The sequence below is a fragment of the Dipodomys merriami genome, unplaced genomic scaffold, assembly GCF_024711535.1.
Source record: "Dipodomys merriami isolate MVZ:Mamm:240054 unplaced genomic scaffold, mDipMer1.0.p SCAF_174, whole genome shotgun sequence".
NCBI classification, from domain to species: Eukaryota; Metazoa; Chordata; class Mammalia; order Rodentia; family Heteromyidae; genus Dipodomys; species Dipodomys merriami.
The window spans coordinates 2,035,440-2,060,796 of NW_027203093.1; the positions used below are offsets into that span (position 1 = coordinate 2,035,440).

At 54.6% G+C, this 25,357-nt stretch overlaps 4 protein-coding genes across 12 annotated transcripts in view; 2 read left to right on the forward strand and 2 right to left on the reverse strand.

Moving 5' to 3' along the window:
• The first annotated feature begins 233 nt into the window (after positions 1–233).
• LOC138829611 (protein HGH1 homolog) lies at positions 234–2,134 on the forward strand. Its single transcript, XM_070026030.1, has 6 exons — positions 234–835; positions 907–1,007; positions 1,104–1,202; positions 1,349–1,440; positions 1,528–1,650; positions 1,724–2,134. Exons 1-6 carry the CDS (start codon positions 234–236, stop codon positions 1,880–1,882), a joined length of 1,176 nt encoding a protein of 391 aa, XP_069882131.1. The 3' UTR covers positions 1,883–2,134.
• Positions 2,135–4,473: 2,339 nt separating this feature from the next.
• Positions 4,474–7,575, reverse strand: LOC138829612 (testis-specific serine/threonine-protein kinase 5-like). Of its 3 annotated transcripts, none has more exons than XM_070026032.1 (8): positions 7,153–7,575; positions 6,526–6,633; positions 6,096–6,292; positions 5,963–6,018; positions 5,558–5,690; positions 5,364–5,479; positions 4,891–5,022; positions 4,474–4,801 (listed from the first exon to the last, which is right to left on the reverse strand). In XM_070026032.1, exons 1-8 carry the CDS (start codon positions 7,354–7,356, stop codon positions 4,587–4,589), a joined length of 1,161 nt encoding a protein of 386 aa, XP_069882133.1. In that variant the 5' UTR covers positions 7,357–7,575; the 3' UTR covers positions 4,474–4,586. The 3 variants fall into 3 exon arrangements, with proteins under 3 accessions (XP_069882133.1, XP_069882132.1, XP_069882134.1); XM_070026031.1 differs by having other exon boundaries at positions 6,096–6,298; XM_070026033.1 differs by lacking the exon at positions 6,526–6,633 and having other exon boundaries at positions 6,096–6,298.
• Positions 7,576–13,706: 6,131 nt separating this feature from the next.
• On the reverse strand, positions 13,707–17,934 carry LOC138829570 (collagen alpha-5(IV) chain-like). Its single transcript, XM_070025920.1, has 3 exons — positions 17,912–17,934; positions 15,000–16,373; positions 13,707–14,898 (listed from the first exon to the last, which is right to left on the reverse strand). Exons 1-3 carry the CDS (start codon positions 17,932–17,934, stop codon positions 13,707–13,709), a joined length of 2,589 nt encoding a protein of 862 aa, XP_069882021.1.
• Positions 15,409–25,357, forward strand: part of LOC138829613 (maestro heat-like repeat-containing protein family member 1) — a 72,140-nt gene continuing 62,191 nt past the window's right edge. For 4 of the 7 annotated variants that reach the window (XM_070026034.1, XM_070026038.1, XM_070026037.1 and 1 more), the window contains exons 1-2: positions 15,411–15,580; positions 23,377–23,455. In XM_070026034.1, the coding sequence (XP_069882135.1) occupies positions 23,434–23,455 (22 nt within the window). In that variant the 5' untranslated portion in view covers positions 15,411–15,580; positions 23,377–23,433. Of the gene's footprint in view, positions 15,581–17,294; positions 17,358–23,376; positions 23,456–25,357 lie in introns of those variants that run through there. The other 3 variants (XM_070026035.1, XM_070026036.1, XM_070026040.1) reach the window with 3 other exon arrangements.

Genomic DNA, 25,357 nt, shown 5'->3' on the forward strand with positions numbered 1-25,357 from the left:
CCCGAGCCAGGGCCGGCCGCGAGGCTCCCACGCCGACCCGCAGGCTCCTTCCGGCCGACGGCGGACAGCCGGAAGGCCGCCGCGGCTAGCCCCGCCTCCGGGGCTAGCGCCCGCCCCCTCCGCCTGCTCCCGAGCTTCGGATTGGCCGCCGCGGCTTCCGTTGCTCGGGTGGGCGAGGCCGAGGCCCTGGGCGGGCGGCGGCGGCGGCGGCGGCGGCGCCGGTGCCGGGAAGCATGCGGGAGGCCGAGGCGGACGCGGGTGTGTCGGGCGGGTGCGCGCCGGGAGGGCCGGAGGCGGAGGCCGCGAGGCTGCTGCCCTTCCTGGCGCCGGGCGCGCGGGCCGACCTCCAGGCGGCGGCGGCGCGGCACGTGCTGGCGCTGACCGGCGCGGGGCCGGGCCGCGGGCTGCTGGCGGCGCACGCGGAGCTGCTGCGGGCGCTGGCGGCGCTGGCCGCGGCCCCGGCCCCGGCCCCGGCCCGCGACGCCACCCGCGCGCTGGTGAACCTGGCCGCGGACGCCGGCCTGCACGGGCCGCTGCTGGCGGCCGAGCCCGGCCTGCCCGCGCTCCTGCTCGGCCGCGCCTTGGACCCGCAGTGGCCCTGGGCGGAGGAGGCGGCCGCTGCCCTGGCCAACCTGAGCCGCGAGCCCGCGCCGTGCGCCGCGCTGATGGCGGCGCTGGCGGCCGCCGAGCCGGGGCCGCCGGGCCTGGAGCGGCTGGTGCGCGCGCTGTGCACGCCCGGCTACAACGCGCGCGCGCCCCTGCACTACCTGGGCCCGCTGCTCTCCAACCTCAGCCAGCAGCCCGGAGCGCGCGCCTTCCTCCTGGACCCCGGCAGGTGAGGCCCCGGCTCCCGCGCGGGCGGCGGCGGGCCCGAGCGGGATGGCAATGCGTGGCCCCTCCCGACAGGTGTGTGGTCCAGCGGCTGCTGCCCCTCACGCAGTACTCGGACTCCTCGGTGCGCAGGGGCGGGGTGGTGGGGACGCTGCGGAATTGCTGCTTCGAGCACCGTGAGTGGAGGGCGCGGGGGCTGGGGAGGGGCTGGGCCCCGAGCCGCTATGGATCGACCCTTTTCTTTCTTTTTCTTTGAATATCCACGCCGTCAGGACATCACGAGTGGTTGCTTGGGCCTGAGGTCGACATTCTCCCCTTCTTGTTACTGCCGTTGGCTGGGCCTGAGGATTTCTCGGAGGAAGAAATGGACAGTGAGTGGATAGATGGATCCTCAGGACTGGCAGGCAGCAGGGGAAACAGCTGGGGGGAGAGGGAAAGGAAGTGTCCAACGGAAGCCTTCCAGGAAGGAGTTGCTGTGCACCGGGGAACACCCCTCAGCTCCTACACTCCCCCTTAGGGCTGCCTGTTGACCTGCAGTACCTGCCTCCAGACAAGCAGCGTGAGCCTGATGCGGACATCCGGAAGATGCTCATTGAAGCCATCATGCTGGTGAGCAGTGGTCCTTTATGCTAACTGCACCCCATGTCGCACATGGTGTATACACTGACAGCTGAGCAACCGCTCCCATCTCCCCAGCTGACAGCCACTGCCCCGGGTCGGCAGCAGGTGCGGGACCAGGGAGCCTACTTGATCCTTCGAGAGCTACACGGTTGGGAGCCTGAGCCTGAGGTCCAGGTGGCGTGCGAAAAGCTCATCCAGGTGGGTTCGGAGTTGGGGAGGCTGGAGAAGTTGTGCTTTCAGCTGGCTGCTCATCTGCCTCATCTGCTGGCAGGTGCTCATTGGGGATGAGCCAGAGAGCGGCATGGAAAACCTGCTGGAGGTACAGGTGCCCGAGGATGTGGAGCGACGGCTTCAGCAGCTGGACCAGCTGGAGCAGGAGCAGAAAGACCTCCGACCAGAGCCGCATGCCGAGGGGGCCCTGCCCACCTGAGGCCCCTGCCCCCAAACACCAGCTCTAGGCCCGCCTTCCTCTTGCTTCTCGCAGGCTCCTTTGTCCTTGTTTGGAGGCTGCCTCCTCCTGAGAAGCAGAGCTATACTTTTTTCATCTTTTTTTATTTTTTTGGCCAGTCCTGAGGCTTGAACTCAGAGCCTGGGCACTGTCCCTGAGCTCAAGGCTTGCACTCTACCAATGAGCCACAGCTCATTTTTTGGTTAATGGGAGATAAAAGTCTCTTGAATTGTGTGAATGTGTGTGTGTGTGTGTGTGTGTGTGTGTGTTGGTTCTGGGACTTGAACTCAGGGCCTGGGCGCTGTCCCTGAGCTGCTTTTGCTCAAGACTAGCACTCTACCACTTGAGCCATAGCACCACTTCCAGCTTTTTCTGTGTATGTGGTGCTGAGGAATCAAACCCAGGGCTTCATGCATGCTAGGCAGGCACTGTACCACTGAGCTTCCCAACCCCAGAGCTATGCTTGTATCCAGTCCATGCCAGGGTTCTGGGGTAAATGTCCAGGGAACACTGGAGGCTTGACAGCATGTTGCCCCTTTGCTACCAAAGAGAGGGAAAGTTGCTCAGAGTTACCCTGTGGAGCAAAGATGACCAGGCCTGGGCTGTAAATGAGGCAGATGATGGCTAGTAGAGCCACAAAGAATCTGCTTCCAGGCCCAGTGGAGGCCCAGACAGGAAACACTGCACGCTCCAGTAGCTGGAGTGGAGTTCCCTCTTCCGAGGGTGCCACGGGGTGCAGGTACAGTTCAGGCTGTGGGTGTACACATGCTTCCGCCATCAGCCCCATGTCCCTTCATCCTGCTTCAGACCTAGTCTCGGGGCCGATCATACTTGAATCTTGGGATCTTCCTGGAATTCTATCTTTGCATCACTTGCTGGGTCCTGCTTCTCTTCTGTCTTCTATTTCCTTGTCTAACCTGTACCCCAGGGCCCTTGTTGGTTCCCCCAGTCCTCTCTGCATCCTGTTCATCTTCCTTGGCCTTAGCTGCTTTGCAAGACATCAGACCCTCCTCCTAGAGTGCTCTGTCTCCCCTGCAGAATGCTCCCGAGTACCATGCAGCCTCCTCTGCAGAATGCCCCCGAGTACCAGCAACATCTGCCTCCCGGGCAGAATGCCCCCAAGCACCATGCAGAATGCCTCTGAGTACTCTGCAGAATGCCCCCGAGTACCCTGCAGAATGCCGAGTACCCTGCAGAATGCCCCCGAGTACCCTGCAGAATGCCCCCAAGTACCCTGCAGAATGCCCCCGAGTACCATGCAGCTTCCTCTGCAGAATGTCTCTGAGTACCAGCAACATCTGCCTCCTCTGCAGAATGTCCCCGAGCACCAGCTGCCTCCTCTGCAGAATATCCCCCAGTACCCTGCAGAATGCCCCCGAGCACCATGCAGAATGCCCCCGAGCACCATGCAGAATGCCCCCGAGTACCCTGCAGAATGCCTCCCGAGTACCCTGCAGAATGCCCCCGAGTACCCTGCAGAATGCCCCCGAGTACCCTGCAGAATGCTTCCGAGTACCCTGCAGAATGCCCCCGAGTACCCTGCAGAATGCCTCCGAGTACCCTGCAGAATGCCCCCGAGTACCCTGCAGAATGCCCCCGAGTACCCTGCAGCTTCCTCTGCAGAATGCCTCTGAGTACCAGCAACATCTGCCTCCTCTGCAGAATGTCCCCCGAGTACCCTGCAGAATGCCCCCGAGTACCAGCAGCCTTTCTATCTGAGCAGCAGCTGCTCCCTTGGAAGTGGGCCCAGGAGCTTTATGCTCTTTTCTCATGGCTCGAACTGTGTGTTCACAGCCCCCAATTCTAGCAACTCTTACCCATTGTTCTTCCCTGCTGGGCCTCTCCTCCCCAGCCAGTTCTGGGACCTGACTGCAGAAGCCTAGCTAGCCTCCTAGGACACCCTGAAGCCAGGGGCCTCTCCACCATGTGTTCCCCCTTACCAATTAAAGCTCTGGTTGTGGTAGCAGATACTGTGACTGGTCACCCTTCCTCTTTTGACCAGCAGCCCCAAGATGTGGTAGCAGAGCCTCAGTCTAGGAGGCTCTGGAGGTCATCTGCTCTGTGTGCGCGTGTTGGGGATTAAACCCAGGATCTGGACACTGTCCCTTAGCTTTGTCGCTCAAGATTGGTGCTCTGCCACTTGAGCCACAGCTTTACTTCCAGCTTTTTGCGTGTCTCACATACTTAACTGCTCAGGCTACTTTCAAACCACAATTAAATCTCAGCCTCAGCCAGGCGCTGGTGGCTCACGCCTGTAATCCTAGCTACTCAGGAGGCTGAGATCTGAGGATCGCGGTTCAAAGCCAGCCCGGGCAGGAGAGACCGTGAGACTCCTATCTCCAATAAACCACCAGAAAACCGGAAGTGGCGCTGTGGCTCAAGTGGTAGAGCGCTCGCCTTGAGCTGAAGAGCTGAGGGACAGCGCCCAGGCCCAGAGTTCAAGCCCCGTGACCGACAAAAAAAAAAAAAAAAATCTCAGCCTCCTGGGTAGCTAGGATTACAGGCATGAGCCATTGGCACCTAACCCATGCGCCTTTTTGCTCAGATAGCAGCATCATTAGTTCCACAGAATAAATGTTTTTATCTGCCTCACCCACCCACCCCCAGCTGACCAAGTTGTGTGCCCAGGCATGTGCTTGATAGCAAACATGGAGTTCAGAGATAAGCAGCTGCCTGGTATCCCTCCTTAGTGAGCTGCCTGCCATGGTGCTCTGGAGCATCTTTCCAGAAGAGCTTCCTCCTCGTCTGGGGCAGGCTTCCAGAGAGCCGGTTCTGAGGTGGTCCCCTTGGGGGCATCCTGTTGCTGAGGGTGCCACGCTCTCTGCTGCTTTGGGTACAGCAAGTCTGGCTCTAGCTTTGGCTTGTCCTGGGACACTGGATGCTGCGAACTAGTCTGTTGACCTGCGTCATAGCACAGTAGGGGTCAGGGAGCACAGAACCCTCCTGCCTACCACTCCACCCCACCTCCACCCCCCTGGGCCATGCTGCACCTGGTGTCTCATGGAGTACACAGAAGAGTGCATGCCCTCCAGACAGCATCCAGCGGTGAGCCGCCACCTGCTGCAGGTCCAGGCGTGCACAGGGGCGCAGCTGAAGCAGCCCCCGAATCAGGTCCCGGCATTCTGTGGGAAGGGCCTGTGGCTGTGACTGACTGCTCCCCCACCAACTGCCCCTGCCACACCTACCACTACCAACAATACTGACAAAGTCTGGAGATGATCTGCATATCAGGTGGAGAAGCAGCATGCCCTAGGCTAGCGCACAAGGCGATTGCCCTTCTCGGTGTTGAGTGAGTCGGTCCCTCCCTCACCCAGACCAATTTTCTCCATCTTGCAGTGCAGTGTGCCTGCTAAACGCTTCCATCCTTATCAGATCAGTCTCTCCACCTTGGAGTGGCTCTTCCTGCAGCCTTGGTCTGGCTGCTGTCCAGAGAGGGCTTGGGAGGGATGTGGGGGGTACTCACCAGAGGACAGGCCCCGCTGGAAGATGGGGCCACGGCGCATCAGGTGCAGCATGCGGTGGGGCTGGCGCTCTTTGAAGGGCAGCTTCCCGGACACCATGGCGTGGAGGATGATGCCTCTGGGGACATGGGGTCCTCAGGGTGCCGCCCCTCCCCAGCCCTCCCGTGGCTTCAGGGATGCTCCTGGAGGCACTCACAGACTCCACAGGTCAGCCTGCTCCCCCTTGTACTTCTTGCTCATGAGGATCTCAGGGGCCGTGTAGGCCACAGAGCCGCAGAAGGTACTCAGCAGCGAGTTCTTAGGCCCCGTGCAGTTGGCGAAGCCAAAGTCTGCATCAGGCAGCAAGCAGGGCAGCATGTGGACAGGGTGAGGGAGAAGGGGCTCAGGAGGGTGTTGGCCTTCAGGGAGGGCTGGGAGGGATGTGAAGGGGCAGAAGACGCATGAGGTTGGACCCGAGGGTCTGGGCTGGATGGAGGGTAGGCTACAGGCCTCTGGGAGCCCTCAGGGTTAGACCTAGATCAGAGCTGAGGGGAGGGGCCTTTCTGGGACAATTGGAGCCTGGGGCTAAGAGTGTTGGGGACTGGGGGAAGAGGCCGCTCACCGGTCAGCTTTAGGAAGCCCTGGTCATCCAGCAGGATGTTCTCACACTTCAGGTCCCTGTGGGGGAAGGGGAGAGGAGATGGGCCTGGGCTGGAATGGGCAGGGCGGGCGGGCAGGGCGGGCGACACCCTCACCGGTGCACAATGCCGACTTTGTGGCAGTGGGCCACGGCGCTGACCAGTTGCCAGAACAGCCTTCGGGCCTCCTCCTCCTCCAGCCCTGGGCAGCACCGGTGGTTGGAGACGGTGTTGATGTGCTCCAGCAGGTCGCCTCGGGCCGCCAGCTCCAGGACCAAGTAGGAGCGCTGGCTGTTCCGAAAGGTCTCATACAGCTGCACCTAGCAGGTACACCCACCATCACCACCCTGAGGAGGGGCCGGCCAAGGGGCTGGCAAGACTGGCAAGTGTGCCGGATTCTGGCTTGAGGGTGAGACTGGCCCTGAGTCCAAAGGTCAAAGGGAGGTTCTAGGAGAGGAATAGGGCAAGAGGCCTAAGGTGGGCAGTGGGTGGGGCCAGGACGGGCCTGGGGCCTGGGGAGGGTGGGAGGAGGTACAGCAAGGCCCACCACATTCACGTGCTTGTAGGTAGCATTGAGTGATGAGATCTCACGGGGTAAGAACTTCTGAGAGAACTCCACTGGAGCCTCAGTCAGGGAGACAATCTTGATAGCCACCTGTGGGAAGTGCAGGGCAGACCCTGTGCAGGCCACCATGTTTGGTGATGGGGCGTCTCAGGCCCCGTCCTTTGTACACATTGCTCAAAAGTTTTGTCCTAGCCGGGTGCCAGCAGCTCACGCCTGTCATCCTAGCTGCTCAGGAGGCTGAGATCTGAGGATTGTGGTTCAAAGCCAGCCTGGGGCAGGAAAATACGTGAGACTCTTATCTCCAATTAACCACCAGAAAACCGGCAGTGGCACTGTGGCTCAAGTGGCAGAGCACTAGCCTTGAGCTGAAGAGCGCAGGGAGAGTGCCCAGGCCCGGAGAAGGAGGTGAAAAAAAAAAAAGCTGTGTCCTCCAGAGGGCAGTGCTGGCCTTCCCTTCCCCTTGTGTTCTGGGTACTATGTTCCAGGGGTTTGGGGACAGGAAGTGGTCAGCCTGCTGGAGCCTGGGGCTCTAGGAGGAGACTCGTGCTGCTGGAGCAACCCTGGGGCACCCCAGGGAGCCCCATGGGGGGGGGGGCGGGCTGGCCTCACCATAGTGTGGTGCTTGCCCCGCAAGTCAGAGGACAGCTTAGGGTTGTGCTTCATGCGCTCATGGGTAGCATAGGCCAGGTACACTTTGGAGAAGGCCCCAGAGCCAATCTTCTTGGAGGAGAGCAGGTAGCCATTGCTCATGCACTCTCGAACCTGGTCCATGAAGGTTCTCTGCTCCAACTTGCGCCTACCACTGCCCTTCATGGAGGGCAGGGAGCCACGGAAGAGGGCTTGGCGGTCCAGTCTACTGTCAGTCTCAGTTCGGGGTGTGGGCAGCGCGAAGGCTCGACTGTGTCAGAGGGCAGGGGCTGGGGCAGCAGGGGGCCGGGCGGACTGCACCCCCCACTTGGGGCAGCAGCCAAGTTTCTGAAGACTTGCTGGGCGTGAGGCTGAGAATGTGGTCTAGGAAGCTTCGGTGGGAGGCTAGGAAGGCTGCGGACTAAGCAGGGAGAGCAGGCTCTTGAGAACTGGGACAAGTTCTAGAATGGAAGGTTCTAGAGCAGCACCTGCATTGTGCCCTCAAAAAAGGTGGGCGCTTATAGAATTCATAAACTTTATAGACCAAGATAATGGCAATTTACCTTCTGAAAGTTAAAATGTGTTTGTGACTTTAAGTATCACTATCCTTCAATATTGTGAAATTTATGGAATCAATCGCAATTAAAAATTATTTTTTAAAAAAGTAGATGTCTTCTCAAGACCTTCTGCCTCTGTGGGCTCTGGGTTGGATTGGCCCTGTCTTGTGTGGTGGTCTTCTCTGTGACATGGAACCCAATTCAAGGGCTGAAGTCAGAACATGCTGTCATGTGCCATCCTGCATTTGGCTGGCCACAAAGGGCTTTAAAGAAACCTGAGGGAGGGGCTGGAGATGTGGCTCAGTGGTAGAGCGCTTGCCTAGCATGCATGAAGCCCTGGGTTCGATTCCTCAGCACCTCATACACAGACATAGCCAGAAATGGTGCTGTGGCTCAAGTGGTAGGGTGTTAGCCTTGAGCAAAAGAAGCTCAGGGACAGCATCAAGGCCCTGGGTTCAAACTGCAGGACTGGCAAAAAAAAAAAAAAAGAAAAAAGAAAAAGAAAGAAACTTGAGGGGAAGGGACAAATAGGTGTAAAAGTCGTAGGTCAGCCTTCTAAGAACACAAGGAATGGAACAGGAACAAAATGTGTCATCTGCCATTTCAGCTGTGCCCTCATCCTCTGAAGGGGGGCGAAGGCCAGAGCCGGCTGAGCCAGAGAGGGACAAAGCCGGTAACCTCCCTCCTGGCCACTAGAGCCTCAGCTTTTACACTGGCTCTGCAGGCTCCGTCAACGTCCCCAGGGCCAGCAGTAATTCCAGGCATGGGCTTCAGACCATCCAGCTCAAGGAGCTCTGTCTCCATAGACTCGGTGCAGCAGCTGGAGTCCTTGCCATGTGCCAGGCATTCTAAGCAGTTACAGCAGTGACAGCTGGCCCGTCCTGTCCCAGTCACAGAGCATACCAGAGTGCCTGTCCCACAAGATGCAGCTCACACTCAAGATTGCAAATCTGAACGCAATCAAGCAATGCACATGTGGGTCTTTCTTCTGGAAAGTCACAAGAGCCCCAATAGCGGCCAGTGAGTACTCATCTCTTTCACAAGCGGCCAGGCTGCTACATGATACAGGTCTAGTGAGTATTAGAATTTGCACCTCCTGGACTGTGGTCTGTGGTGGGTGTGAGGGCACATCTATGAAGTGAAGGTTGGAACAGGCTTGCCTGGGCTACTCAGTCATTCATATGTATGTGTGTGTGTGTGTGTGTGTGTGTGTGTGTGTGTATACATACATATATATGTCTATATAGACATATACATATACATACCATATATATATGTGTATATATATACATACATATATATGTCTATATAGACATATACATATACATACCATATATATATATATATCCTTGTTGGACCATGACTTCTTTTTGTCTTTTTGTCCAAGTCCTGGGACTTGAACTTGGGCCTAGGTGCTGTCCCTAAGCTTTTTTTTTTTTTTTTTTTTTTTTTGGTCATGCGGCTTGAACTTAGAGCTTGGGCACTGTCCTTGAGCTTTTTCACTCAAAGCTAGTGTTCTACCAATTTTTTTTTTTTTTGTGCCAGTCTGGGCCTGAACTCTGGGCTGGGCGCTGTCCCTCAGCTCTTCAGCTCAAGGCAAGCGCTCTACCACTGAGCCACTTTCCCAGCCCAGTGTTCTACCATTTTGAGCCACCGTGCCACTTCAGGTTTTCTGGTGGTGAAATTGGAGACTTTCCTGCCCAGACTGGTTCTGAACAGTAATCCTCAGATCACAGCCTCCTGAGTAGCTAGGATAACAGATGTGAGCCACCGGTGCGTGGTTTGTCCCTAAGCTTTTGTGCTCAAGGCTCGCACTCTTACTTGAGCCACATTCACTTATGGCCTTTTGGTATTTAATTGGCGATGAGCATCTCACAGATTTTCCTGCCCAGGCTGACTCTGAACCACAATCCTCAGATCTCAGCTTTGTGGGTAGCTAGAATTACAGGCGTGAGCTGCCTGTGTCTAACTTGGTAGGACCATGAGCTTTAAAAACAAATCACAAGAAGGCTGGGCACCAATGGCTCACACCTGTAATCCTAGCTACTCAGGAGGCTGAGATTTGAGAATTGCGGTTCAAAGCCAGCCCAGGCAGGAAAGTCCGTGAGACTCTTATCTCCAATTAACCACTCAGAAAGCTGGAAGTGGCGCAGTGGCTCAAGTGATAGAGCACTAGCCTTGAGCTGAAGAGTTGAGGGACAGGGCTCAAGCCCAGAGTTCAAGCCCCATGACTGACAAAAAAAAAAAATAGGAAGGCTGGGAATGTGGCTCAGTGGTAGGGTGTTTGCCTTGCATGAGGCCCTGGGTTTGATTCCTCAGCGCCACATAAGTAGCAAAAACTGGAAGTGGCACTGTGGCTCAAGAGGTAGAGTGCTAGCTTTGAGCACAGACAGGCTCAGGGACAGAGCCCAGGCCAAGAGTTCAAGGCCCAGGACTTGCAAAAAAAAAATAGGGGCTGGGAAGGTGGCTCAGTGGTAGAGCGTTTGCCTTGCATGCATGAGGCCCTGGGTTTGATTCCTCAGCACCACATAAGCAGAAAAAGCCAGAAATGGTGCTGTGGCTCAAGTGGTAGAGCACTAGTCTTGAGTTGAAGAGCTGAGGGACAGCGCCCAGGCTCGGAGTGCAGGCTCCAGAACTGGCAAAAAAAAAATAAAAAATAAAAAAAATAAAGCCGGGAGCTGGTGGCTCACACCTGTAATCCTAGCTACTCAGGAGGCTGAGATCTGAGGATCGCGGTTCAAAGCCAGCCTGGGCAGGAGAGACCGTGAGACTCCTATCTCCAATAAACCACCAGAAAACCGGAAGTGGCGCTGTAGCTCAAGCGGTAGAGTGCTCGCCTTGAGCTGAAGAGCTGAGGGACAGCGCCCAGGCCCAGAGTTCAAGCCCCACGACCGACAAAAAAAAATAAAATAATAAAATAATAAAAAAATAAAAAAAATAACGGAGCTGGGCATCAGTGACTCATGCCTGTAATCATAGCTACTCAGGAGGCTGAATGAGATCTGACATTCACATTTCAAAGCTAGCACAAGCAGATAAATCCAAGAGATCCTTACCTCTAATAAGCCACCAAAAGAGGAGGTGTGGCTCAGGTAGCAGCATGCCAGCCTTGACATAAAAGCCAAGCAAGAATGTGAAGCCCTGAGTTCAAGCCCCAGTGCTGGCATGAAAAGAAAATAAAAATAAAAAGCACCACTTATGCCTGGTATTCATTCATTCAGGCACAGCCCTTGTCTGGCTGGACAAATGACTGGAATATAGAAAATATAAGCACCCTAGCCTATATTTTATTTATTGATTTATTTTGGTCAGTCATGGGGCTTGAACTCTGGGCCTGGGCACTGTCCCTGCACTCTTCAGCTCAAGCGAGCGCTACTGCTTGAGCCACAGCACCACTTCCGGTTTTCTAGTGGTTTATTGGAGATAAGAGTCTGATGGAGGGGCTGGGAAGGTGGCTCAGTGGTAGAGCGCGTGCCTTGCATACATGAGGCCCTGGGTTCGATTCCTCAGCACCACATAAGCAAAAAGAAAAAATCAGAAGTGGTGCTGTGGCTCAAGGGGTAGAGTGCTAGCCTTGAGCTGAAGAGCTGAGGGACAGCGCCCAGGCCCAGAGTTCAGGCCCCACAACCGGACAAAAAAAAAAAAAAAAAGTCTCCTGGACAGGCTGGGTGCCGGTGGCTCACGCCTGTCATCCTAGCTACTCAGGAGGCTGAGATCTGAGGATCATGGTTCAAAGCCAGCCCGGGCAGGAAAGTCCGTGAGACTCTTATCTCCAATAAACCACTAGAAAACTGGAAGTGGCGCTGTGGCTCAACCAGTAGAGCGCTCGCCTTGAGCTGAAGAGTGCAGGGACAGCACCCAAGCCCAGAGTTCAAGCCCCAAGACCGGCAAAAAAAAAAAAGAGTCTCAGGGACTTTCCTGCCTGGGCTGGCTTTGCACCTCCATCCTCAGATCTCAGCCTCCTGAGTAGCTAGGATGACAGGTGTGAACCACCGGCGCCGGACTAAGCCTATATTTTATATAACCCTAACTTGGGGGGTTGGAAAAGGAAGACTGCTCTAGGGATTTAATGTGGGTCAGTAACATAGGCGTTAGAACTAGGATGGCAGAAGTTGGGTGAAGGTGGCGGAGGGTGAGTGGCACAAGGATTGTCACCTATACAGCAAAGGAGCCAAAGGGAACCATGTGGCCCTGGCCAGGGATGACTGCCACTGAGCTGCTCCTGTCCAGTCAGGGAGCCCATGCCTTCCAGTGTGCTCTGCTCTCTACTCACTGCCCCCAGCTATGCTGAACCCAACTAGAAGCTGAAGGGGCTGCAGTTGACTGATGACACGCAGGGTCCAGAATGGACCAGCTCTGTCCACCCTTCCCTCTTAGCACCATCACTAACCAACCAACTCCAGGGAGCTTCACTGAATACCATGTGTGAATACCAACGTGTGTGTGTGTGTGTGTGTGTGTGTGTGTGTACACTGGGAATTGAACACAGAGCCTCATAATCTCCTTTAGCTTTTTCACTCAAAGCTGACACAGCCACTTCTAGCTTTTTGCTGGTTAATTGGAAACAAAAGTCTCAGACTCCTCTCCTCTTCCTCCTCCTCCTCCTTCTCCTCTTCCTTCTTCCTCCTCCTCTTCCTCCTCCTCCTTCGTCCTCCTCCTCCTTCTTCCTCCTCTTCCTCCTCCTCCTGCACCTCCTTTCTCCTCCTCTCCTCCTCCTCCTCCTCCTCCTCCTCCTCCTCCTCCTCCTCCTCCTCCTCCTCCTCCTCCATCTTGGTTGTTGGTTGTGGGGCTTGAACTCTGGGCCTGGGTGCTGTCCCTTAGCTCTTCAGCTCAATGCAACCGTTCTACTACTTGAGCCACAATGCCACTTCCAGTTCTCTGGTAGCTAATTGGAGATAAGAGTCTCATTCCTGCCCAGGATGGCTTTTGAACTGTGATCCTCAGATCTCAGACTCCAGAGTAAGTATGATTACAGGCATGAGCTACAGGCACCTGACAAGTCTTGTACTTTTCTGCCTGGCCTGGCTTGGATCCATATTCCTCAGATCTTAGCCTCCTGAGAAGCTGTTACATGCTTAATACTATAGTAAAAGTAAAAAATGAAGTGGTAAATGCTGCAGCTGTGTGCTTGAGGATGACCACTGTGGCTGGGGAGGAGCAGCAGCAGTGGGGAGTGTTAGGCTTTGGCCATAGGGTGTCTCTGCAGGACATTAGCCAGGGCAGTAAGCTGTAAAGGGAAGCTACCCTGGTTAGTTTTTCCAGATTGCTACCCTGGCCAGGCCCTTTCTGCAGAGCACCCCACTCTCGGGCATATGTTTTCTGTTCTGCTCTCTCTTGGGCTCCATCCCCACAAGAGAAATAGTCTCAAGTCCCTCTCCAAGTGGAAAAAGAAGTTCCTTGTTTGCAAGGACCACACTACCTGCTCTTAGTTTATTGCCACAGCAGCCGGATTTCCACAAGTGAGACAATGTTGGGCCTGAGCACAGGGCTGGTGGCCATTTCCTGTTTGTACAAATGACTCTTTTACTTCTTTCCAAAATGCTACCCCCCCCCACGTGCCAGTCCTGGGGCTTGAACTCAGGGCCTGGGCACTGTTCTTGAGCCTCTGTGTGTTCAAGGCTGGTACTCTACCACTTGAGCCACAGCGCCACTTCTGGCTTTTCTGTGTATGTGGTGCTGAGGAATGGACTCAAGGCCTCATGTGTGCTAGGCAAGCACTCTACCACTGAGCCCCCTTCCCAGCCCACTACTTTTTTTTTTTTCCCTTCTGAACACACTCAGGTGATCTTGGTCTCTGGGGGCACCCAGTTTTCCCTGTTCTCTTCCTCTAGCTCCCATTACTTTCCCACCTTCAGGGGCTCCCGCAGCTGCCATGCCTTCGCTGCACCTGTGTGTGTTGCCTCCTTACTCTTTTATTTAGAGGTGCCTGTGTCCTCCACCTAAGGGCCCGAGCAGAGGGGCCGTCTGAGGTGTCCGGCACTAGCCTGGGGGTGACGGGGATCCTGGGGGTCCTGGGGTGCCAGTGGTCCTGGGGATCCTGGGGTGCTGGAGGTCCTGGGGTACCCAGTGTTCACCTGGGGGTGCTGGGGTTCCTGGGGTGCCGGGGGTCCTGGGGTCCCGTGGATCTTGGGATGCCTGGGGTCCTGGGGTGATGGGGATCCTGGGGTGCCGGGGGTCCTGGGGTGATGGGGGTCCTGGGGTGATGGGGGTCCTGGGGTCCCGGGGTGCCGGGGGTCCTGGGGTGATGGGGGTCCTGGGGTGATGGGGATCCTGGGGTGATGGGGGTCCTGGGGTGATGGGGGTCCTGGAGTGCCGGGGATCCTGGGGTGCCGGGGATCCTGGGGTGCCGGGGGTCCTGGGGTGATGGGGATCCTGGGGTGCCGGGGGTCCTGGGGTGATGGGGATCCTGGGGTGCCGGGGGTCCTGGGGTGATGGGGGTCCTAGGGTGCTGGGGGTCCTGGGGTGATGGGGGTCCTGGGGTGATGGGGATCCTGGGGTCTCGGGGATCCTGGGGTCTCGGGGATCCTGGGGTGCCGGGGATCCTGGGGTGCCGGGGGTCCTGGGGTGATGGGGATCCTGGGGTGCCGGGGGTCCTGGGGTGATGGGGATCCTGGGGTGCCAGGGGTCCTGGGGTGATGGGGATCCTGGGGTGATGGGGATCCTGGGGTCTCGGGGATCCTGGGGTCTCGGGGATCCTGGGGTGATGGGGATCCTGGGGTGCCGGGGGTCCTGGGGTGATGGGGATCCTGGGGTCTCGGGGATCCTGGGGTGATGGGGGTCCTGGGGTGATGGGGATCCTGGGGTCTCGGGGATCCTGGGGTGATGGGGATCCTGGAGTCTCGGGGATCCTGGGATGATGGGGATCCTGGGGTCTCGGGGATCCTGGGGTGCCGGGGGTCCTGGGGTGATGGGGGTCCTGGGGTGATGGGGGTCCTGGGGTGATGGGGATCCTGGGGTGATGGGGGTCCTGGGGTGATGGGGATCCTGGGGTCTCGGGGATCCTGGGGTGATGGGGATCCTGGGGTCTCGGGGATCCTGGGGTGCCGGGGGTCCTGGGGTGATGGGGGTCCTGAGGTGATGGGGGTCCTGGGGTGATGGGGATCCTGGGGTCTCGGGGATCCTGGGGTCTCGGGGATCCTGGGGTGATGGGGATCCTGGGGTGCCGGGGGTCCTGGGGTGATGGGGGTCCTGGGGTCCCGGGGTGCCGGGGTTCGCCTGGGAACGTGACCACGTCGCCCCCGGCGTACAGCTCGGGCGCGCGTGCACGCGGACCTATCGTCTCGCGCGCGTTTGAGAGCCACGACGCGCCCAGCGGCCCCCTTCGGGGCGCGGGGAACAAGCACAGGCCCCGAACTCCCGGGGAGAGCCCAGGTGGGACGGGACCCCGCGCCGGGCGCGAACGCGGCGTGGGACGGCGTCCGCGCGGACGGCGCCCGCGCTCGGCTCCGCCCTCCGCGGCCCGCGGCGGCGCGGCGGCCGCAACAGTCAGGTACGCCAGTCACGAGACGGCCCCGAGGAGCGCGCGCCCGGACCTCGGCGGCGTCACGCCTGGGGGCGGGGCTCCGGGGGGCGGCTAGCGTGAGGGATGTGACTTCGGCCAATGAGAGCAGAGATCGCGCGAGGGCGGGAGCAGATTGCCGCGCGCCACGTCGCGGTTGGCCAGAGCGCTGGGAGAGGCCCGCCCACTCCGGTCCGTGAAGGGCCGGGAGGGCGGCGCCCGGGCCGCGGTGGCGGCGGCCGCTCAGGTAAACGGCGGCGGGGGACGCGCCCTCGGGAAGGCTCGGCCGGAGAGCCCGGGAACTGCTGCTCTTGCCGAGCTGCGCGGGAAGTCGAGTCCGGGGCGCTTCTCCAAGGTCAGCGGGCCAGCTCCCGGAGGTCCCGGGAGTCTTGGCCGGGGCCCGCCCTTCCCTTGGCTCCGGTGCGCCCAGAGCTTCGGGGCGGAACGGGATGCGCCACACCCGGAAGGGAGACCTGGGAGCTTGCGACCCCGTTCCGCCCGTGTGCGTGGCCCGGGTCCTCGGCCCTGCCTCGCGGGGCGCGGGGTCCAACCCCGGCCCCCCGGAGCCCGCTGGGCCCCGCGCCCCACCCCGCCTCTGGGGTGCGGGGTCCCGGAGGCCTGGTCGTCCCAGGCCGCTTCCTCGCGCCCGTTCGCGGGGTCCACGGGCTCCTCTCTGCGAGAAGGTCAGCCAGACCCTGGAAGTTGGAAAGCCAGGGCCGCCGTGCTCAGTGAAAGAGCGATCCTGGGCGAAGTTATCCGGAGAGCCGGGGACGCCCTTGGTGATGCTAGCGCAGGCCCGAGGCTGGGGCCAGGTGCTGCGGGCTGTGCTGAACCGAGCCGCCCCTGGGCCGGCCTTCTGGCTAGCTGCGGCTGCAGGGCTGCTCCCAGGGCGCCATTCTGCACACTTCAGGATCACTTTGCCCGCTCGGGTTGGGGAGGGACCCCTGAAGTCATGTACAGGACAGAAGGGCTGCCCTGGGAATGTGACCCGGAGCAGCTTTTGCAGTGTAGGTGGGCTTTGGGGGCTAGTGCGGGAGGCAGGAACACTTGGGCAGTGGATGATGGTAGAAGTGGAGAAGCTGGGAGGGACTTGGAGGAACAGGTCATTGATGCTGGTTTCTGGCCCAGATAACCGAGTGATGATAATGCTGGGAAGAGATAGTTGGGATTAGGGCTGGCAGGCGTTGGGGTGTGGTGGCTGTGACCTTCTAGACAGAGACCCTTAGAAGGTTGGGGCTCTGGAAGAGGTGAGGGCTGGAGACATTGTGTTGGTGTTTTTTGTTTGGTCATGGGGCTTGAACTCTGGACCTGGGCTCCGTCCCTCAACTCTTCAGTTCAAGACGAGCGCTCTACTGCTTGAGCCACAGCGCCACTTCTGGTTTTCTGGTGGTTTATTGAAGATAAGAGTCTCCTGGACTTTCCTGCCCAGGCTGGCTCTGAACCACGATCCTCAGATCTCAGCCTCTTGAGTAGCTAGAATTACAGGCGTGAGCCACCAGTGCCCGGCAGGATCATGTTTTCTGATCCAGGCTGTTGCTTTACATCTTTTGTTGTTTTTACTATAAAGATGATGTACAGGGCTAGGAAAGTAGCTCAGTGGTAGAGTGCTTGCCTTGTATGCATGAGCACCTGGGTTCCATTCCTCAACACACATAAGCAGAAAAAAAAGGAAGTAGTGCTGTGGCTCAAGTGGTAGAGCAGCGTAGAGCTGAAGAGCTGAGGGACAGCGCCCAGGCCCAGAGTTCGGGCCCCATGACTGACAAAAAAAGTGATATACCGAAGGGTTACAGTTTCATAAGTAATGAGTACATTTCTTTTTCTTTTCTTGTCCGTCCTTCCTTCCTTCCTTCTTTCTTTCTTTCTTTCTTTCTTTCTTTCTTTCTTTCTTTCTTTCTTTCTTTCTTTCTTTCTTTCTTTCTTTCTTTCTTTCTTTGGTTATGGGCCTTGAACTCAGCCTGGGTGCTGTCCCTCAGCTCTTCAGCTCAAGGTGAGCGCTCTACTGCTTGAGCCACAGCGCCACTTCCAGTTTTCCAGTGGTTTACTGCAGATAAGAGTTTCACGGACTTTCCTGCCCGGGCTGGCTTTGAACCACAATCCTCAGATCTCAGCTTCCTGAATACCTAGGATTACAGGTGTGAGCCACCGGTGCCCGGCTTAGAGACTCTGTGAAACCATTTGTCTGTTGTAGGATGGTCCCTGTGCATGTGATTATGGTATGGTTACATGTGTAGTCTCTGCATCCTGCACGTTGGGGATCTTCATTCCTGGGGTCAGCCCAGGAATGTGAACAGGGATCTCTGGAGTCAGAGGGCAACAACCTGAGCCTGAGCTATCTTTGTTTTATTTATTTATTTGTTTGTTTGTTTTTAAATGCCAGTCCTGGGTCTTAAACTCAGAGCCTAGGGCTTGAACTCAGGGCCTGGGCACTGTCCCTCAGCTCTTCAGCTCAATGCAAGTGCTCTACCACTAGAACCACAGTGCCACTTCTGTCTTTTTCTGTTTATGTGGTGCTTCGGAATCGAGCCCAGGGCTCCATGTATGCTAGGCGAGCACTCTACCACTTAGCTACATTCCCAGCCTTTCATTCACTTTAAGCTTATGTCCAGCCCACCGTGGCTTGTTCAGCTTTGCATGAACTGCCACTGACTGTTCAGTACAAAGAGAGACCAAGAGTCTGAGGTAGAACCTATGGGACTTGCGCTTGCTCATGCTCATAATCATGTATGTGGGGAAGCAGGGATCTGTGCTTAAGTTTCTTTTTGAGGGTCCCCACAAAGGCAAAAGCAAAGTTGTTCTTTATGACCTGCAACTCCAGACATTCTGACCTTTCCCTGAGCTGAGTTGTTTGGAATCATAGACATGTTCAGCCTGTGCCAGCTCATGTGACTTGATTCCCTTGGGAAAGCTCCCATGGCTCTTTGGCCATTGCTCAGGGACTGTCTCTGCGAACCTCTGCTGAAAAGTAGGAGAGTCATACTTTTGTCACTGGGATGCCGGGGGCCATCTTGCTCTGGGATGAAGCTCCAGTGTGAGGAAGCCCAGTGACCCAGCACCACGTGGCTTATGTTGAGAAATCATGTTCTCAGTGGGTGGTGCCTGACCACATCACCCTGGCTCATCAGCCCAGGTTCTTGCTGGTGGCTCTGGAAGTTGGCTCTTTTCTGTGCAGTACTACCCCATGCCAAGGTGGGGTGGGGTGGGACAGCTTGAGACCATATATGTTTGAACTTCCAGGCTGGCTTATTGTTCCCTGTGGGCTATGGTATGTGTGGAACTGAAACAGAGCCTAGCAGGGATTACTAAATGTGCAACCAAGAGAATTAATCTTCATTTCATGTAATGTTAACTATGAGCTGGGTATAAAGGCACATACATGTAATCTTAGCACTCAAGAGGGTGAAGTGAGAGGAGCAGAAATTTGAGGCCAGGTTGGGCTACATAAAAACCTTCTAAGGAAAAAAGACCCCTTCTACCAACCTCCCATTAGATTTACTTTTGCTTTTAAAATTTACCTACTCCTGCAAGTGGCGCTGTGGCTCAAGTGGTAGAGAGCTTGCTTTGAGCCCAGAGTTCAAGCCCATTGACAAAAAAAAAATTACCTACTTCCTATTGCCCCCTAAATACATATACATGCTGCACAGGTGACCACGCCTGTAATCCTAGCTGAGATAGGAGGATCACAGTTTGAAACCAGCCTGGGAAGGAAAGCCCATAGATTTTTTTTTTTTTGTCGGTTGTGGGGCTTGAACTCTGGGCCTGAGTGCTGTCCCTCAGCTCTTCAGCTCAAGGCAAGTGCTCTACCACTTGAGCCACAGCGCCACTTCCAGTATTCTGGTGGTTTATTGGAGATAAGAGTTTCACGGAACCGGGCGCTGGTGGCTCACGCCTGTAATCCTAGCTATTCAGGAGGCTGAAATCTAAGGATCGCGGTTCACAAGCCAGCCTGGGCAGGAGAGACCGTGAGACTCCAATAAACCACCAGAAAACCGGAAGTGGCGCTGTAGCTCAAGTGGTAGAGCGCTCTCCTTGAGCTGAAGAGCTGAGAGTTCAAGCCCCACGACCGACAAAAAAAAAAAAAAGAGTTTCACGGACTTTCCTGCCCAGGCTGGCTTTGAACCGTGATCCTCAGATCTCAGTCTCCTGAGTAGCTAGGATTACAGGAGTGAGCCACCAGCACCCGGCTGTCCATAAGATTCTTGTCTCTTTTTAACCACCAGAAAACTAGAAGTGGAGCTGTGGCTCAGTGGTAGAGTGTTAGCCTTGAGCAAAAAAGTTCAGGGACAGTGTCCAGGCCCTGAGTTCAAGCCCTATGACTGACAGAAAAAAATACATATGCATACATGTACAAGTGCACATTCTTGCACTAGTACTGTGAAAAGTACTTGGCCATTCAGACACATACCGACCACTTCTCAGACTGCCACTGGTGCCATCTTCCAGCACGCAGAATAGTTCTTGTTCTTATCACATTGGATGCACTTGGAGCTTGTTGTGGGTCTGTCTTTATTCCAGGTGTTGATCATTAGCACTTACAGATGGTAGTACAGGCCCAGGGAGCTGTGTAGTAAGTGGCTCTAGTGTTGAGTCCTTAGCAAACCACAGCACTACACTCCCTGTCTGCTTTGGAAAGAGCAGTACAGATCTCACGCATCCTAAGAATGGTCAGCTCAGTCCCTATATGTCTCTTGACTATCTTTTCTAAGAATTCCTGTGTATTTTTCCTTTTTGTTGCTTAAAACATCTTAATGGTACACAGCCTTTGCATATTATTAGGCAAATCAGCTTTTTGTGTTGTGCCAGTCCTGGGGCTTGAACTTGGCCTGAGCACTGTCCCTGAGCTTTTGTGTTCAAGTCTAGTACTCTGCCACTTGACCCACAGCTCCACTTCTGGCTTTTTGGTGGTTGATTGAAGAGTCTCATAGACTTTCCTGCCCCTGCTGGCTTCAAACCATGATCTTCAGATCTCAGCCTCCTGAGTGGCTGATTATGGGTGTGAGCCACCAGCATCCCAGTGCTGTACCAATTTACCTTCCCACTGACTGCTTGTGCAAGGGTTCCCTTTTCTCTAGTAGTTGTTGTCTTTCCTTTTAGGTAATAGCTCCTTCCTTCCTTTTTTCCTTCTTTGCTTCCTAACTTTTCTTCCTCCCTTTTCTTCTAATTGTTAGAATTACAAGTATGAACTATCATGTCTAGCTGGATGGCCTTTTTGATTTTCCATATATCTAGGAAATCTCTTTTGGGTACTCCAGGTCCCTTTTATCAAGTCGATTTTATCCCTGCACATACACGGAATATATGTTTACATGGTATGTTCATTTTCAGGTATCATTTTGGTGAAGTCTTTAGTTGACATTATAGCTATCATCAAGGCACAAACTCTTGAATGGGGGTCACAAGAGGCTTTTGAGCTTCACAGGGTATTTCCTGTGTGTGTGTCTATCTGTGTGTACCTGTGTGTGTCGTGGGGGGGCAGAGCTCATAGGAGATGAGAAGCTCTTGGATTTTTCTGCCTGGAGTAGCTTGGATCTTTGATCCTTAGATTTTAGCTTCCTGAATAACTAGGGTTACAGGCATGAGCTACCCAGTTCCTGACTCCCTTGTAGTTTTAGTGTGCATTTTTCTTTTTCTTTTTCTTTTTTTTTTTGGGGGGGTCCGGTCGTGGGGCCTGAACTCAGCCTGGGTGCTGTCCCTCAGCTCTTCAGCTCAAGGCTAGCACACTACCACTTGAACCACAGCGCCACTTCCGGCCTTTTTTTCCTGCTTATGTGGTGCTGAGGAATCGAACCCAGGGCCTCATGCATGCAAGGCAAGCGCTCTACCACTGAGCCACCTTCCCAGCCCCTGATGCTGGACTTTTTATTCACATACCTATTGGATTTTGATATCTCTCTTTTTTTTTTTTGCCAGTTGTGGGGCTTGAACACAGGGCCTGGGCACTGTCCCTGAACTTCTTTTGCTCAAGGCTAGCATTCTACCCCTTGAGCCACAGCACCACTTCTGGCTTTTTCTGTTTATATAGTACTGAGGAATGGAATCCAGGGCTTCATGCATGCTGGGAAAGTATTCTGAGTAGCTAGGATTACTGGCATGAGCCACTGCACTGGACTGGATTTATCTTCCTCCTCCTGTTCCCCTCCTCCCCTCTCCTTCCCTCCCCCCTCTTATCCCTCCTCCCCCTCCCCCTTCTCCCTTCCTCTTCTTCCTCCTCCCCCTCCCCCTTCCTCCTCCTCCTCCTCTTCCTCTTCCTCTACTTCCTATTCTTCCGCCTCATCCTGGGGCTTGAACTAAGGGCCTGGACTTTGTCCCTGAGCCCGTGTGCTCAAGGCTAGCAGCACTCTACCACTTGAGCTATAGCACCACATCTCGCTTTTTCTTTTTCTTTTTTTTTTTTTTTTTTCAGGGTCCGGTTGTGGGGCCTGAACTCTGGGCCTGGGTACTGTCCCTCAGCTCTTCAGCTCAAGGCTAGCACTCTACCACTTGAGCCACAGCGCCACTTCCGGCTTTTTTCTTTTTGCTTATGTGGTGCTGAGGAATTGAACCCAAGGCCTCAGGCATGCAAGGCAAGCGAGCGCTCTACCACTGAGCCACCTTCCCAGCCCCACATCTCGATTTTTCTGAGTATTTTATTGGATATAAAAGTCTCATGGAAGCTGGGCGCTGGTAGCTCACGCCTATAATCCTAGCTACTCAGAAGGCTGAGATCTGAGGATCACAATTCAAAGCCAACCCTGGCAGAAAAGTCCGTGAAACTCTTATCTCCAATAAACCACTAGAAAACCAGAAGTGGCGCTGTGGCTCAAGCGGTAGAGTGCTTGCCTTGAGCTGAAGAGCGAGGGACAGCGCCAAAGCCCAGAGTTCAAGCCCCATGACTGACCCCCCCCAAAAAAAAAGTCTCATGGACTTTCTTGCCCGGGTGCTTTGAATTGTGGTCCTCAGATCTCAACCTGAGTGGTTAGGATTATAGGTGTGAGCCTGGTTAGGGCTTATTCCCTTGTTATTTCATCAGAGGTTAGATCAAGAGGGTAAGAGGGTAAATGCTTTGGATCAGCGCGCGCGCGCGCACGCTCTCGTGTGTGTGTGTGTGTGTGTGTGTGTGTGTGTGTGTGTGTGTGTGTGTGTATGTATTGCTACTGGAACTTGAACTCAGAGCCTAGTCACTGTCCCTTAGCTTTTTGCCATACTTCTACTTTCTTCTGTGTCTCTTCTCCCCCCACCCCACCCCTGCCCCCAGGTCTGGGGCTTGAACTTAGGACCTTTTTTGGGGGGGGTCAGTTGGGGGGCCTGAACTCTGGGCCTGGGCACTGTCTCTGAGCTCTTCAGCTCAAGGCTAGCACTTTACCACTTGAGCCACAGTGCTACTTCTGGCTTTTTCTGCTTCTGTGGTACTAAGGAATGGAACCCAGGGGCTCATGCATGCAAGGCAAACACTTGATATCACTCATCGACATTCCCAGTCGCATGGGGGATATCTTGAAGATGTTGTTCCTGGTCAGGAGCTGATCATGGCATCTTGTCTTCATTTTTCCCTGGCATAAGTTAGGCAGGAGTGATGGGTAGGAGGTGATCAGGGGTGGAAGAGGCTGGTGGAATCATCAGAGAACAGAGGATATGGGCATTATAGTGAAGCTAGCTGCTATGCCAGAGTGGGGCAGTGGACTGTCCAACCTTCCAGTTCCTTGGAGAACATGACCTAGGACTTGAGTGTGATACTGTGTGGAGATGAGGCCTTTTGTATTCAAAGGACTTTGTTCTCTGGGACCATACATGTAAGTGGTACGCAGAGGCACATAATGTGTGCAAGGTATGGTACCTTCTGCTTATCTCCTTAGAGTGAAAGGGAAGGTGCTTTAGGTGGATGAGCTGCCATGCTAGCCAGGACTCAGAGTGTGTAGGTGCCACCATGTGCCAGTCCTGGATATACTGTCCGCTGACACCTTGCTGGTGGAGGTTGCCAGTGCAGCAATGAAGGGGAGCTGAGAGCTATCAGGGATTATGGGCCTTCATTTCACGCTGAATGGCACAGAAACTGTGGCAGAGCTATTTCGTAGGACAAATTTGTTTAAATTACGTGTTTTGCACAAAGCTAATAACTGCCCAAGAACTTAGGTATTGTGGAGGCTTTTGAGTTAAATCCTGTGTTTGTTATATCAGGTTGGAGAGGACACTGCACAAGTTCACACTGGGCAAGCAGAAGCTGAGACCACGGAAATGACAGAATCCTATGTGAAGAGTGAGTGTGACGCACTTGTGGGCTGGGGAGAGCGTCTGCCTTCTGGCTGCTGGGCAGTGAGGCTCTCATTGGGCTTGACTCTCATCAAGGGAGGTGGGTGGTGTGGCAAGGTTGGGCACCATTGAACAGGTGTGGGGTTCACTTGCTGGTACTGAATTTGAAACCCACATGAGTATATGGCATTCAGAAATGTGGTTTGCAAAAAATCACCATTGAATAAGTATGCTTTCTCCAAGTTTTTATTAAGAGAGAAAGTAAATTTTCCTAGTCTTTTGGACTGCTATAACAAAGTATCTTATGGTGGGTAATTTATAAGCAATAGCAATTTGTTCTTACAGTGTAGAAACTGGGATTCTCCAGGTCAAGGCCCAGCAGAACTATCCTCTGGTGAGGCCTGGGTTCTACTTTGTAGATGGTACCTCTGTGCCCGCCTCATGGAAGGGGATGGTGGACTAAAGCACACACTAAGCCCTTTTTTCCTTTTCGTGCTAATACTAGGGCTTGAAATCAGGCCTGAGCATTGGGGAATATCCCAACTTCCTGGGGTTGGTGAGACTCAACCCACAACTGGTGAAAGGAGTCACCAGCACTCAGTCAAACTGGCTGCCTTTTATTAGCCACATGGCGTCTGTCCCCAGCTTGCAGGGCTTTGGAGAACAGCCCCATTTGTTTTTCGTGGGGGATTTTTATAGGAAGCAGTTTCACATAGGTGATGTTTCCCAGAGCAAGCAAGCAAGGTGGTGCAAAACAGCCTTGAGTTGCAAAAACCATAGGCAAAACATAATCTTGACTTGGGTAGCATGACTAATACTATCTATGCTATTGATACTACTGATCCTTGATTACAAAAAGTAAAAACATATGCTTGGATTACAAAAGCCAAAACATAACCATGAGTGGGGATACTCTATTTTATTTTTGTTTTTTTGCAGAGACTATGGCCATTTATTGATACCTATTTTGTAGAAATTATTTGTATTTTATTCATTTTTGTCACTTGTGGGGCCTGAACTCTGGGCCTGGGCGCTGTCCCTCAGCTCTTCAGCTCAAGGCTAGTGCTCTACCACTTGAGCCACAGCGCCACTTCCAGCTTTTTTCTTTTTTTGCTTATGTCGTGCTGAGGAATGGAACCCAGGACCTCATGCATGCAAGGCAAGCGCTCTACCACTGAGCCACCTTCCCAGCCCTCAGAAACAATTTTTATTATAAGCTCCTGACTAATACAGCAACTCAGTACAGTTGGTGATAAGCCTCAAGGTTGTCAGTGGCCTTCACCAAGTTTGTGGTAAATTGCAAAGCTGCTAGCTTGGTAAACTTGAATGAGGGAGAGATTTTCTTTTGCTTTTTAGCAAGGATGGAAAAAGGCTTGGGCTGACTACTGGCCATTTAGCCTGAAGTTTCTCTCTACAGAGGTGTTTTACCTTTAGTATTTGGCCCAATTTTAATAATAATTTTGTTCTGTTTCTGATTTTACATGTTACATATTAGTCCCTTAGTTTTTTCACTCAAGGCTGGTCCTGTATCCCCTGAGCCATAGCTCCACTTCCAGCTTTTTGGTGGTTAATTGGAGATAAGTCTCATAGACTTTCCTACTCTGGCTGGTTTTGAACCATAATCCTAAGATCTCAGCATCCTGAATAGTGTAAACCATCAGTGCCAGACTCCGCTCAGACCTTTTTACAAGGCACTAATGACATCCTCTTTCATGATCACCACCACCCCAAAGTCTCTTTTTTCAAAACCACTGCTCTGGGGCTTAAGTCACACATAAGTTTTGTCAGGATCGAATATCAAGGCTGCTGCAGTAGCATCCATGGGAACAGTGGGTTGAAGCCATAGGTTTAATGAAGAACTCCTGGATGCTTTGGCCTTTACCTCTTTGTACAGAAGCCCTGGTATAGA

Excerpts from the sequence above, each read along its gene's own strand:
- LOC138829611 (XM_070026030.1), top strand. The coding sequence starts at position 234 with ATGCGGGAGGCCGAGGCGGACGCGGGTGTGTCGGGCGGGTGCGCGCCG. Across the intron at positions 836-906 it reads TTCCTCCTGGACCCCGGCAG|GTGTGTGGTCCAGCGGCTGC; the intron begins GTGAGGCCCCGG and ends CCCTCCCGACAG. Across the intron at positions 1,203-1,348 it reads CTCGGAGGAAGAAATGGACA|GGCTGCCTGTTGACCTGCAG; the intron begins GTGAGTGGATAG and ends ACTCCCCCTTAG.
- LOC138829612 (XM_070026031.1), bottom strand. The coding sequence starts at position 7,356 with ATGAAGGGCAGTGGTAGGCGCAAGTTGGAGCAGAGAACCTTCATGGAC. Across the intron at positions 6,299-6,525 it reads CCTACAAGCACGTGAATGTG|GTGCAGCTGTATGAGACCTT; the intron begins GTGGGCCTTGCT and ends TGTACCTGCTAG. Across the intron at positions 5,480-5,557 it reads CAGGCTGACCTGTGGAGTCT|AGGCATCATCCTCCACGCCA; the intron begins GTGAGTGCCTCC and ends CCATGTCCCCAG.
- LOC138829570 (XM_070025920.1), bottom strand. The coding sequence starts at position 17,934 with ATGAGCAAGCGCAAGTCCCATAG. Across the intron at positions 16,374-17,911 it reads AGCAAGCGCAAGTCCCATAG|CATTATCATCACTCGGTTAT; the intron begins GTTCTACCTCAG and ends ATCTCTTCCCAG. Across the intron at positions 14,899-14,999 it reads AAACGCGCGCGAGACGATAG|GACCCCCGGCACCCCAGGAT; the intron begins GTCCGCGTGCAC and ends CCATCACCCCAG.